The sequence below is a fragment of the Arachis ipaensis genome, chromosome B04 (assembly GCF_000816755.2).
Source record: "Arachis ipaensis cultivar K30076 chromosome B04, Araip1.1, whole genome shotgun sequence".
Lineage (NCBI taxonomy): Eukaryota > Viridiplantae > Streptophyta > Magnoliopsida > Fabales > Fabaceae > Arachis > Arachis ipaensis.
The window spans coordinates 96944691-96959766 of NC_029788.2; the positions used below are offsets into that span (position 1 = coordinate 96944691).

Consider the following 15076-nt stretch of genomic DNA (forward strand, 5'->3'; position numbering starts at 1 on the left):
ATTGGACCATTTTCACAGAGAGGATGGGATATAGCCATTGACAACGGTGATTCCCTACATAAATCTTGCCATGGAAAGGAGTAGGAAGGATTGGATGAAGACAGCAGGAAAGTAGAGGTTCAGAGGGACGAAAGCATCTCTATACGCTTATCTGAAATTCTCACCAATGAATTACATAAGTACCACTATCCTATTTTATATTTTATTTATCATTTACTTATCAATTCATAAAATCAGTTGAATCCGCCTGATTGAGATTTACAAGGTGACCATAGCTTGCTTCAAGCCGACAATCTCCGTGGGATCGACTCTTACTCACGTAAGGTTTATTACTTGGACGACCCAGTGCACTTGCTGGTTAGTTGTACGAAGTTGTGAAACAGAATTAAGAACATGAACGTGCGTATTGAGTTTTTAGCGCCGTTACCAAGGAAGGAATGATCACGATTTCGCACACCAAACAGTAAAGTTGAAAAACTCAGTAGCTACTTTTCACATATATGATCATAATAATATATATTCATTATTATTGTTTCACATTTTCAACAAACCATAGGAAAATGGTACATAGAAGTCTAAAACTTTAACAAGAACTAAAAATGTAGACATAGTATATATATGATTGGTTCATCATTTTCTCTCATTCTTGGAGTAAAATCTCAGTACCAAGTAGAAGAAGAACATGTAAAGAACACCCCAAGCTAGCAAGGTCAAGATATCATACCTGGTGAGTACATGAATTATGGGCTGGGTGTTGCCATCTGTCAACGGGTTAAATGGGCTGGGTATCGGATCATCACGTCCACTGTATAAGCAAGCAGCTGCACACAGTCATTAATTAAAATCGCCAACATACACACATTATTTACTAATTAACTAACTAGAATCACCACTTCATGCCTTTTCTCTCTTACCTGCGCAGTATATAAACCTAAGATCTATTTCACCCCCAATATGAATAACCATAAAACTGTTTAACAGAAATAAAATCACAAGTCAATTTTGGAAATACATGATAGTTGATCATTCCATCTTTTAGTACCTTAAAGCGTGATCTATTAACATAACCATTAACAAATGAAGATATCTAAGATGACCAAAAGAAATCAGAGCACTGCACAGTAAATAGGACCCAATAAACAGTTAGAGAAATCAACTACCAATGTCAATATACAACTTAACTAATCCATATAAGTACCACACGCTTCACATTAATATATGTACAATATTTTACAACGTACTCATAATTATGATCTAGAACTAGAAGCAGTACCTTACGGAACTCCCCGGTTGTGTGATGAGCAACATCCTCCTCGAGAGACTTCTTATAACGAGCATGATAAGCCTTCCTTGCGAAAAGCAATTGGTCAGAGGACCTGGTACAAGCTATTTCCATCAAAACATGATTGCTTGAAGTCCATCTTTTGGTTGCTTTGTTCGCCAAAAATGCATCTCGCTCAGCAGGATCAAGTGTCCAAAGAAGTACCAGCCTCCGAAAGAATAATATTCAAAGTGAATCTCAGTTTCAAATAATATAATGTATATATTGTTCATATAGCCAAGTTTTGTTATTAGCTTTAATCATCAAACTTGTTACTTCCTCCATTCCCTTTTCCCTGATAATGTAAAAATCTAGTAGATCTTTGGATCAATTAATTTGAACCTAGAACCAATATAATTCAAGGCCAGACACATTGATATAAGGATGTATCAAATTTTCATGGTAACAGACAAAAGGAAATGAAGTGAGTATTATTCATGCTCCCATGATTAGATTGATACCTTCTTGACCTGAGAACCCAGATATTAACTAAAAACTCTGTTCAAATTTCAATAAGCAAACAGACTTAATGAAACCAATTTCTTTTGCCATCTATATTGACACATCCTCAGTCAGATCTACCAGCAACACAAACCAAAAGATTAAAAACAAATGTCTCCATAATTCTATGGTACTGACCTCAAAGTCATTGCTGAGCTCCTTGTCCAAGGCCTTGAGGAGATCTTCTCCATAAGTCTCAAAATAAGTTTCTCGAATCAGCTTCCTCTGAGCAGCATTTTGATGACCCAAAATCGATATGATCAAATCCTCGTTAGTTCCTTATCCTGCAATTATATTTGATCAATTGCAACAATTCATCAGAAAACACATCAAATCATAGTTTGCACAACTGATAAACCAAATTATAAGATTGCATTAAAAAAAATTAACACACAAACTGAATGATCTTTACAATAATCACACAGATCAAACAATCATGTATTTCTCTCTTGAAAGTTTCCATGGGAAGAGAAACGGGTGCCTTCTGCTTAGCGTCTAGTTTCTCGGCAAGGTCAGCGTAAAACTCGAAGCAACCAGCAACATCATCCTAACATAAAATCAAGCATGAATCAAAGAATTACAGTAATAATCAGAGAGAATCATCTGAAATTGAAGCAGAATTAAAGTACCATGTCCCAGGAAGCTTTATCGAGTGGTTTTCCGCATTCAAGGGATTCAAGCTTAGCGAGGTGATCCTTTCTCTCGACGACCTTAGAAGTAATGGCGTGGAGATAGCAGGCTCCGTGAGCGCCGGAAGCAAAAGGCCAGTCATTGCCTTTGTTGCGGTTGAGTGCTCTTCTAGCGGTGGCGACGACCCAGTCAAAATGTACATTGACTGTGCAAAGCAAGCGAACCTTTTGGTGTTAGGGTTTTGCCATTGCAATGTAGCTGTATGACAATTCCATATGCATGCAGTGAGGACTTCGAAGGTGGTGGAAGATTGAGCAAGATGACGAGGGAGGAGGGTAGAGAATAGCAGCGCGGAGGAAGGAAAGGCAACCTCCGTTGGCTGACTGACACCGTGAGTAGTGAGCGTAGGGAATGCGAGCGCCAGCAGAGACGGGTTAGGAGAGACGACGGAGGGAGTGCCGGTAGAGGAGAGAGTGAAAGCGCCGATGATGAGCTCTGTCTGAGTTGGGGATGAGCAACAGAGTCTGAGTGTTAGGGTTTCAAAGCATTAGTATAAGTGTCAGGGGAGAAAAGTAGAAGAGTCTGATGAGTCTTGTAGCTTGTTGGGGAACCTTTTCGCCACGCTTTTTTAGGGATGCCAAGATCAAACACTTTTGCCACGCTTTTTTAGGGGTGCCGAGATCATAAACTTTTCGCCACGTTTTAAAAGTGTCCCTGTTTCTCTCTATGGCCACGCTTTTGAAGCGTGGCAAAAATAAGCGTGGCCAAATCTTTAATCAATTCTCACCCTCATAAAAGCATGGCCATAGATGCTTTTTGCCACACTTTTTAAGCGTGGCAAGAAAAAACGTGGCCAAATCTCTAATCAATCGCCACCCTCATAAAAGCGTGGCCATTGACCACTTTTGGCCACACTTTTAAAGCGTGGCAAGAAAAAAGCGTGGCCATAGGCCTTTTTTCTTGTAGTGAATTTTAAGTTTGGTGTCTCTTTATGTTTTCTTGCTTATTTTTGAAAAATTTGAATCCTTGATCCTAAAAATTTTAAGTTTGGTGTCTTTTAGTGTTTTTCTTTGTTAAAATTTCGAAAATTGTGTTTTTAATTTCAAAAATTTTTTAAGTTTGGTGTCTTTTAGTATTTTTATTTTAAAATTTTCGAAAATAGTGTCCTTGATCTTCAAAAGTTTTAAGTTTGGTGTCCTTTGTGTGTTCTTTATTTTCTTTAAAATTTTTGAATTATTCTTGAGTGTTCTTTCTTGGTATTCAAGTTCTTGTTTCTTTTCTTGTTTTGATCTAAAAGGTTTTAAGTTTGGTGTCTTTTGGTGTTTTTCCTTTCAATTTTCAAAAATTTAGTATCTTAGATCTAAAAATTTTAAGTTTGGTGTCTTTTGGTTATTTTTCTCTTTCTTGATTAATTCAAAAAAATCTTTTCTATCTTTATTTAAAAATTATTTTCGAAAATTTCAAACAAAATTTCAAATTTTAATTTCAAAATTTCTTATCTTTTTATATCTTATCATATCTTTCTTTTAATTTGATTCTTTCTTATCTTATTAAATTTTAAAATTCAAAACTTTTTCAAATATATATCTTATCTTTTGTTATCTTTCATTAAGTTTCAAATTATTATCTTATCTTATCTTAAATTTGAATTTCAAAATCAAATATTTTTCAAATCTTTATTTTATCTTGTTTTAAATTTTAAATTTTAAAATTCAAATTTTCAAAATCTTTATCTTATCTTAAATCAATTTCAAATTCAAAATCAAACCTTTTTCAAAATTCAAATTTCAATTTCTTATCTTATCTTAATTCAATTCAATTTTCAAAAATTCAAATTTCAAATTTCAAAATTCAAAATTCAAAATTTAAATTTCAAATTTTAAAATTCAAAGTTTTTAAATTTTAAAATCGAATCTTTTTTCAAATCTTATCTTATCTTGTTTAACTTATTCTTTCAAATCCTAGTCTTTCTTTGACTTTTTTTAAACTCAAATTTCAAATTTCAAAAATGTAATTTTAAAAATTCAATCTTCAATTTTCAAAATCAAATCTTTTACTTTATTTTCAAATCTTGTTGATTAATTATTTACTTATCTTATCTTATTCTCTTTTCTACTCTTCTTTCTCTTTCCTCTTTTTCAAAACCTCCTAACTAATTCCTCTTTTTTCGTTTTTGAAAATTCTTACCTCTTTCTCCCTCTTCTATTTTTGAAACTTATCTACTTATTTCTCTCTCTTCTTTTTCGAAATCCCCTCTTTGATTTTAAATCTTGTTAGTTAATTGGTTGTCATATCTTTTCTTGATCTTTCCTTTTCTTGTTTTTTTTTTCGAAATTTCTTAATTATTTCTTTTATTTTCAAATTAGTTTTTCATTTTTATTTTATTTATTTATTTAATTTTCGAAAAAAATTTCATCTCTCTTCCTCTACCTCCATTCTTCTTGTCTTCTCAAGACATCTTACTGGAAGTGATCTATACTCTGATATAGAGACACACACCTTCCCACTTCCTTGTTTCCTGACTGAGTGTATTATAGGAAGAGTTCAGCATGAACCCGAATGGGGATGAACAGTTCAAAAGAATTTTGGGGTCTTATACAACCCCCACTCCTGACTTCTATGGAAGCAGCATTAGCATACCTCCTATTGGAGTAGCTAACTTTAAGCTCAACCCACAGTTAATCATTCTAGTGCAGCAAAACTGCCAATTTCATGGACTTTCACAAGAAGATCCCATGGAATTCCTTGTAGAATTCCTACAATTAGCTGACACAGTATACACTGAGGGAGTAGACCAGGATGTCCATAGATTGATACTTTTTCCCTTTGCTGTTAAAGACCAGACAAAGAGGTGGTTAGATAACCTGCCCAAGTCTAGCTTGAAAATATGGAATCAGCTGGTGGACAAGTTTTTAAATCAATACTTTCCTCCATGGAAGCTGACCCAGTTGAGACTGGACATCCAAGGCTTCAATCAAGGAGATAATGAATCCCTTTATGATGCTTGGGTGATATACAAGATGATACTAAGGAAATACCCTACTGAAATATTTTCAGAATGGGTAAAGTTAGATATCTTCTATTACGGACTCACAGATATGGCTAAGATGTCCTTAGACCATTCTGCTGGTGAGTCAATCCACATGAGAAAGAAAATTGAGGAAGCTCACGAGCTTATTGAGATAGTTGCCAGCAATCAGCATCTGTACTCAGCTGTTGAGACTTCAATGAAAGGAGAGGTTAAGATAGTATTCACTGAGTCAGACCCTCCTGAGCAAAGTGAGTCATTAACCCAGCAACTGCACTCCCTTACACAACAAACGTTCAAATTGCAAGAGATGTTGCAAGAAGCTCGAGCCTCTAATAAGAATATAGAGGCACAGTTGAGTCAAGCTAGACAGTACTTGTCTGAACAGATAATAGAAGAGTGCCAAGCTCTTCAATTAGGGAGTACCCTGAACACTTAGCCTCAAAACAGTAAGAGGCAGAAAAAGAAAGAAATGGTAGCAGATGAATAAGCTGCAGCCCAGGGTACCATCAGGGGCATTAAACGCCCATAAAGGGATGGCAGCCATGCCGTCCAATGCCCAGAAAGGAGCAGCCCAGGCATTGAATGCCAGCCCAAGGGAGACCAAACATGTGTAAGTGTTGGGAACACCTCTCCTAAGTAGGTTGGTGACCCTTCTCTAGGCACTATAGACACTCACCCTGCACCACTCATGGCCCTTGAGTACAAGGCCAAGTTACCATACCCTCAAAGACTCCAGAAAGCAAAAAAGGATAGGCAATTTGCCAAATTCTTAGAAGCTTTTACGAAGCTGGAGATTAAAATTTCCTTCACAGAGGCTCTTAAACAAATGCCTTCATATGCTAAGTTCATGAAGGAAATACTGAACAACAAGAGGGATTAGAGGGAAGTAGAGACAGTTGTTCTTACTAAGGAGTGCAATGTAGTCATTCAGAGGAACCTTCCTCAGAAACAGCAGAGACACCCTAACACTCTTCTCAGAGACAATCCAAGAGAAGAGTGTCTGACCCTCATTAGTACCAAGGAGGCTGAGCCTCAGATGGTACACATTGATGAGGAACTAAATGAAGAAGAGGCTGGGGGCACATTGTTGCACGCCCCTCTTATAGGAAGAAAGCCTGAAGTACCACACTCTCAGATGCCCCAAAAGGAGACCAAGGATGAGCAATGCTCACAATCCTTGGAAGGCTCTGAAAAGATGTAAATCAATATTCCTTTTGTTGAGGTTGTGGAACAATGGTCTCTATCTATTGGAAGAAACCTCTCTGATTCTGAGAGAGGCAAATTAGTGATGAGGTTATAGAAGGATTACATGGTTATCAAGGTCCTTCAACCTCCAATACCCCCTGACAAAGGAGGTACTTCCATACAGAGTACAATACTGGAGCCTCCTCCCCTAGTGAAAACTCATACAGTTTTCCCAGACATCAAACTTAAGTTTGGTGTTGGACAGTCATTGCCCACCAAGGAGGAAGGTCCCAAGAGGAAAATGTATAGGGGACGGAGAAACAATCAAGCCCTACCCTAACAAGCAAGGAGAATCAAGTTCATCACACTAAAAGAAAGCTTGTTAGGAGGAATTCAAATCTGAGGGCACTAATCTCCTCATCTTCTCCCATGGAGTCATTTCTGTTAACCAATTGGAAGAAGAGGAAGAAAGTCAGCAATCGAGTATCAAGCTAATGACATTAAAGAAGCGTTTTTTGGGAGGCAACCCAACCATAAGTAAAGTATTTCTGTTCTATGGAGTGTCTTGCTGGCGTTGAACGCCAGCCAGGGAGCCAGGTTGGGCATTCAATGCCCAAGGAAGCAGAAGACCTAGCGTTGAACGCCAGGAAGGAGTCCCTCCTAGGCGTTCAACGCCACAACTGGTAGGAAAGCTGGTGTTGAATGCCAGCCATGTGTAGTAGCTGGGCGTTCAACGCCCATATGAAGGGCAGAGAATTCAATTGCTCTAGCCTCTCAGGACCGATAGGTCCCACAAAATCTCCACCTACAGCACCCTCTTCAACTCTATTCTTCCCTATTGTTCATATTTGCTTGAGGACGAGCAAAACTCTTAAGTTTGGTGTTGTAAAAGCTTTGCTTTTTGACTTCTACCACTCCTAAGTATGGTACCAAAGACGGGTGAGACACTTGCCTTCACTTCCCTCACCTCATTTGTCACCTATGCAATTCAGCTGGAATTGTCATAGAAGAGGACAAGCCCATCACTAAAAGAAGGATGGAGCATGTTAGAGAGTTGGCACATGGACCACAGCAAGAGCGTGTGGAGTCGACTCAACAAGAAATCCTTGAGATGCCTCAAGGATGTATCTTCCTCCCCAAAATTTTTGGGATCAACTAAATACCTCTCTGGGAGAGTGGAGCTCAAACGTGGAGCAACTGAGGTTAGAACATCAAGAGAACTCCACCATCCTCCATAAAATAAGGGAAGACCAAAGGGCTATGAGGGAAGAGCAACAAAGACAAAGGAGTGACATTGAAGAGATCAAGCACTACATTGGATCCTCAAGGAGGAGCACTAGCTGCCACCATTAAAGGTGGATTCGTTCTATTAATCACCTCTTCTTATGTTATTTTTCTGTTTTCTGTTATGTTTTATTATCTGTTCTCTTGTTCTTATTGCATGATCATCTATGTCTTAAAGCACTAAAATGTTCCATATATCTCTCACCTTACTTAAAATAAAATTTTATTTGAAAAGAATTGAGAGATACATGAATTTCAAGTTTATAATAAGAATAGTTCAATTATCTTGATGTGGTGGCATTGCTTTAGTTTTCTGAATGTATGAATAAACAATGCATATTTGAAGTTGGAATTTTAGAATGTTGGCTCTTGAAAGAATGATGAAAAAGGAAAAGTATTATTCGTAATCTGAAAAATCCAAACATTGATTCTTGAAGCAAGAAAAAGCAGCAAAAAGAAAAAGAAAAAGCATGTTGTGAAAGAAAAAAAATTATATATGCATGCGAAAAATAATAATAATAGTGAAAAATAGAAAAAAAGAAAGAAGCCGAAAAAGCCAATAGCTCTTTAAACCAAAAGGCAAGAGCAAAAAGCCAATAACCCTTTAAACTAAAAGATAAGGGTAAAAGGATCCAAGGCTTTGAGCATCAATGGTTAGGAGGGCCTACAAGGAATAAAATCTTGGCCTAAGCGGCTCAACCAAGCTGTCCCTAACCATATGCTTGTGGTGTGAAGGTGTCAAGTGAAAAGCTTGAGACTGAGCAGTTAAAGTCGTGGTCCAAAGCAAAAAGAGTGGGCTTAAGAACTCTAGACACCTCCATCTGGGGATTCTAGCAAAGCTGAATCACAATCCGAAAGGGTTCACCCAGTTAAAGTATCTGTGGCATTTATGTATCCGGTGGTAATACTGGAAAATAAAGTGCTTAGGGTCACGGCCAAGACTCTGAAAGCTGTGTTCAAGAATAAAAAAAAATGAACTAGGAGAGTCAATAATATCATCTGAATTCTAAGTTCCTAAAGAAACCAAGACTTTTGAGTTTTAATGGACAGTGAGATGCTAAAACTATTCAGAAGCAAAAAGCTACTAAGCCCTGCTTATCTAATTGAAACTGAGCTTCATTGAAAACTTAGTGATTTGTTGTATCTTACTCCTCTTTTTATCATACTTTGCTTTTTAGTTGCTTGGGTACAAGCAACAGTTTAAGTTTGGTGTTGTGATGAGCGGATATTTTATACGCTTTTTGGCATCATTTTCATATAGTTTTTAGCATGTTTTGTTCAAGTTTTATTAAGTTTTCATAGGTTTTAGTGTAAAATTTACATTTTTGGATTCTACTACTTGAGTTTGTGTATTTTTATGCAATTTCAGGTATTTTCCGGCTAAAATTGAGGAGCTGGAGCAAAAGTCTGATTCAGAGACAAAGAAAGCACTACAGATGCTGTTCGGATCTGACCTTCTTGCACTCGAAAGAGCTTTTCTGGAGCTACAGAAGTCCAAATGGAGCGTTCTTAACGGATATGGAAAGCTAACTTCCAGAGCTTTTCATCAATGATTAATAGTCTATACTTTCCTTCAGAATTGAAGGCCCAAAACTGGCGTCCAACGCCAGCCTCTTGCCCTATTCTGGCGTCCAGCGCCCACAAGAGACCAACATCCAAACGCCCAAAGAGGACCCCCTAGCCAGCGTTCAATGCCCTAGAGGCCTCCTAGCATGTGGATCTCATCAAAGCTCAGCCCAAACACTCACCAAATGGGCCCCAGAAGTGGATTTTAGCACTAAAAGACTGTTTTACCCTTTCTTATGTAATCCTTAGTCATTAGCTTAGTATTTAAAGAACTTTTACACGATCTTCAAGGGGAGATCTGCCATATTTCATTTTTCATATTGTATTCTCTATCAGTATGAGTTTCTAAACCTCCTAGGTTGAGGGGAGGAGCCCTACTGAATTTTATGGATTAATAAAAGTACTACTGTTTCTCTTCAATCCGTGTTTGATTCAATTCTAAGACGTATCTTCATTCTTCAACCTGATGAGTGGGATGACCTATGACAATCATCTTCGTTCTTCATTCTAAGACCACGTGCCTGACAACCACCCGTGTTCTTCTTGGGTTCATGTGAATACATAACTGGAAAGCATCGGACCACCAGCTTGATTATACATCTCTTAGACGGCTAATCCACGACTTCATTGGGGACTTCTCGAGACACCAGTTCAGCCAAGGTTTGGGGAGATTAGGGTCTCTGTGGTAGAGGTTAGAACCTAAAGGTGCAGCATTCTCTGATACGGAAGATCCGACCTTGTCTGTGGCGTTTTGAGTAGGATGATTAAGAAGAATGGACTGCAGGAGTTTTACCCTCAATCAGAATGGATCCACACTAACCCTGAGGTTCAGATTTGGAGGAGCATTGGCGACCCTTCAACCGGCGACAATCACATACAGCCTGCCATAGAAGAAATCATTCACAATTGAAGAAGACAGTAAGACTAGAGTTAATCCAGAAGGACAAAGCATCTCCAAAATTAGAAACAACAACAATAATAATAATAATAAAAAAGATACAGATAGCAAGGCTTCTGACTCGGCTCGCAAAGCTAGAATGGACCAAAGCAAATATACACACATACCAAAGTAACCCAAAACAGAAAACCGACAACCTGTTTCTCCGAGTCAACCTTTAGGAGGGACAAACATAAAATACAAGGTGGATAATCTATATACATTTTAAATATAAACAAAATATGTCCCTGAGTCCCAAGAGTTCTTCGCTTCATCAGAGTCTCCAGAATACAGAATGGTGCTTCTCAACCTGCATCTGAAAAATAATAATATTGTATGGGATGTTAACCGGGGGTTTTTAGTATGGTTAATGTGCCTACATATATAATAAATAAGGTCCAGGAAAAGCCAGAGGCAATCCTAGAACGCCGACACTCTGATTATAAAACTTAAAGATTTAAAGACGAAAGCCATAAATAGGGGTAGTCCTCTAAGGTTCTAAACTCGATCAAAACCTAATCAAAACTCTCAATCCTCCGTCTTTCCTCCAATCCTCCAACTCCGGTCAACCATAGGAAAACAAACAGACAAGTCAAGCACATATAGAAAGCATACATAACAAGTAGGCAGTTAGCAATTAACATGAATAAACAATTAAGCAAGCCAAGATAATGCATAAACAAGCAAATCAAACATATACACATGATGCATGTCTGTCCTACGGCTGATGAGTCTCATCTGTTAGTTATATAGCCAACCCAACATGTCCTGGTAGCTAACCTTGGACAAAACACCGCAACACGGGACATGTATTACTCGTCCACCCATACCGGCATTTCACCGAAACCAGGGTAGGCATTACTCGTCCACTCAAGCAGGTGCCACATTGACGAACGGACTTTTGTATGGTCTAGAATTTTATAAAAATAATCACGTTGTAGGTATAGTTTCTAAACCAACTAAAATCCTTTCGTACAAAAACTTGTTTGTCACTAAAGCAAACCCAATAAAATTAAACCGAAGTATTTAAACCTCAGGTCGTCTCTCAAGGAATTACAGGGTAGTATAATTTATTATTGGTTATGGAAGAAAGTATCTTTTTGGGTTTTTGAAATAGGGAACAAGGAAATAAATTGACAATAAAGTAAATTAATAATAATGAAAACCATTGCAAGGTATAAGAACTGGAAATCCCATCCTAGTTATCCTTATCATGTGTGATGAGAATTGTTTATTGCTCCCACTTAGTTAACCCTTACTAAATAAAGGAAAGTCAAGTGGACTAATCAATTTGATTCCTCAAGTCCTAGTCAACTCCTAAGGAAAGACTAGCTTTAGAGGGATCCAAATCAATCAGCAAATTACAATTGTCAATCAACAGCTGAGTTTGATAACTCAAGTGTCACCAATTACTCAACCAAAGCAAAGGGGAAAAATCTAAATTATTTATATCATAAATAGAAGAAAGCAATCATAAATCTGAAATACCTCGAATTGTATTAAATAGAAAATCAAATTAAACATAGGAATCCATAAACCAATTTGGCAACATAAGTAATCAATAAGAGAAAATAGATAAAGTAGAATACTAAGGCAATTAAAAGTAGAAAAAAAACTAAATTAAGGAACATTGAACCTGGAATTGAGAAGGAATGAACCATAAACTAAGAGAAATCCTAAATCCTAAAACCTAAGAGAGAGGAGAGAGCCTCTCTCTCTAAAAACTACACCGGAAACCTAAAATTGTCAATAATGAATGAATGATTGATGATTCCTTTGATTACCTCATTCTCCAGCCTCTATTCTGTGTTTCTGGGATTGGATTTGGGCCAAAAAGGGACCCAAAAATCGCTGAGGGCGTTTTCTGCAACTTTCTGCACGTGGCGTCTGTCATGCGTACGCGTAGGTCACGTGTGTGCGTCATTTGGAATTTTTTCCTATCACGCGTACGCGTCAGTCATGTGTACGCGTCACTCGTGCTCTGCGCTAGGCACGCGTCCGCGTCGTCCACGCGTGCACGTCGCTGCCATTTTCTTCAAAATTCCATTTTGTGCGTTTCTTCCACTTTTGCATGTTTTCTTTCTGTCCTCTAAGCCATTCCTGCCTTATAAAGCCTGAAAATACTTAACACACAGATCACGGCATTGAATGGTAATAAAGGATAATTAAAATTAGCATTTTTAAGAAATAGGAAACATGTTTTCACATATATCACATAATAAGGAAGGAATTGTAAAACCATGCAAATTATATGAATAAGTGGGTGAAGAATAGATAAAAACCATTTAATTGAGTACAAGATAAATCATAAAATAGTGGTTTATCGCCATTTTGACGAACGGACTTTTGTATAGTCTAGAATTTTATAAAAATAATCATGTTGTAGGTAAAGTTTCTAAACCAACTAAAATCCTTTCGTACAAAAACTTGTTTGTCACTAAAGCAAACCCAAGAAAATTAAACCGAAGTATTTAAACCTCGGTTCGTCTCTCAAGGAATTGCAGGGTAGTATGATTTATTATTGGTTATGGAAGAAAGTATCTTTTTGGATTTTTGAAATAGGGAACAAGGAAATAAATTGACAATAAAGTAAATTAATAATCATGAAAACCATTGCAAGGTATAAGAATTGGAAATCCCATCCTAGTTATCCTTATCAGGTGTGATGAGAATTGTTTATTACTCCCACTTAGTTAACTGTTACTAAATAAAGGAGAGTCAAGTGGACTAATCAATTTGATTCTTCAAGTCCTAGTCAACTCCTAAGGAAAGACTAGCTTTAGAGGGATCCAAATCAATTAGCAAATTAAAATTGTCAATCAACAGCTGAGTTTGATAACTCAAGTGTCACCAATTACTCAACCAAAGAAAAGGGGAAAAATCTAAATTATTTATATCATAAATAAAAGAAAGCAATCATAAATCTGAAATACCTCGAATTGTATTAAATAGAAAATCAAATTAAACATAGGAATCCATAAACCAATTTGGCAACATAAGTAATCAATAAGAGAAATAGATAAAGTAGAATACTAAGGCAATTAAAAGTAGAAAAGAAACTAAATTAAGGAATATTAAACCTGGAATTGAGAAGGAATGAACCATAAACTAAGAGAAATCCTAAATCCTAAAACCTAAGAGAGAGGAGAGAGCCTCTCTCTCTCTCTCTAAAAACTACAGCTAAAACCTAAAATTGTCAATAATGAATGAATGATTGATGATTCCTTTGATTTCCTCATTCTCCAGCCTCTATTCTGTGTTTCTAGGCTTGGATTTGGGCCAAAAAGGGACCCAGAAATTGCTGAGGGCGTTTTCTGCAACTTCCTGCACGTGGCGTCTGTCACGCGTGCACGTCATTTGAAAGTTTTCCCTATCACGCGTACGCGTCAGTCACGCATACGTGTCACTCGTGCTCTGCGCTAGGCACGCGTCCACGTCGTCCACACGTGCGCGTCGCTGCCATTTTCTTCAAAACTCCATTTTGTGCGTTCCTTCCACTTTTGCATGTTTCCGTTCTGTCCTCTAAGCCATTCCTGCCCTATAAAACCTAAAAATACTTAACACACAGATCACGGCATCGAATGATAATAAAGGATAATTAAAATTAGCATTTTTAAGGCATAGAAAACATATTTTCACATATATAACATAATAAAGAAGGAATTGTAAAACCATGCAAATTATATGAATAAGTGGGTGAAGAATAGATAAAAACCATTTAATTGAGCACAAGATAAATCATAAAATATTGGTTTATCAACCTCCCCACACTTAAACATTAGCATGTCCTCATGCTAAATTCAAGAGAAACTAATAAAAAGAGTGAAGGTAGAATGGTGGAATCTATGCAATGCAATCTATCTAAATGCAAACTACCTAAATGAATCATGCAATTCTAATTACTATCCACCTAGATATATAAAGCTTACATGTGGTTAAATTGATTCATATTTTTCAAGGAATCATATATGCACAACCAAGGTTAAACCATATTAAAACATATTCACAATTGAGTTGAGTTAATCAAAAGAGTTCACAAACTTGCAAGATAAACAGTGATCAAACATGGATATATGGAGATGAGCTATTCACTGGATTTGTATATACACTATAATCACTCAGTGTTTGGGGTTAATCACTCTACTCTTCTCTAGTCATGCTTTCTAAACTTTGTTCTTCATCTAACCAATCAACAAATATATAATGTACACATGCAAATATCATGAGGTCTTTTCAAGGTTGTAATGGGGTTAAGGCAAAGGTGAGGGTATATATATATGGCTAAGTGAGCTATAAATTGAATCTTTGATTAGTCTAAGATCTCACCTAACATATACATATTCTTATACAATTCTAACTTTATGCCTAGCTTCCCAATTTTTCCACTTTTGTATCACATACTTATGTACTAAATTATTTTTGATTTTTTTATTACATGTGCATTGATATTTACTAAGCTTAATACTAGGAAAATTTTGTGTCCCCTTATTTAATTATTTAATTATAGGGATTTTTTTTGTAACATAAACATAAAATATCAATGCACATGGTATTTTAATTATTTAAGTTTCACATGAGCATGCACCCAAATTCCAAGTATTTTGTCAATTTAATCCTTTCC

At 36.8% G+C, this 15076-nt stretch overlaps 1 protein-coding gene across 1 annotated transcript; it reads right to left on the reverse strand.

Annotated features, from left to right (window-relative positions):
• LOC110271537 (annexin D1-like) lies at window positions 797-2101 on the reverse strand (the record flags this gene model as incomplete). Its single annotated transcript, XM_021122505.1, has 5 exons — window positions 797-805; window positions 915-938; window positions 1043-1087; window positions 1199-1492; window positions 1961-2101. Coding segments are annotated over 5 exons (513 nt in total), but the record flags the coding sequence as incomplete, so codon positions are not given.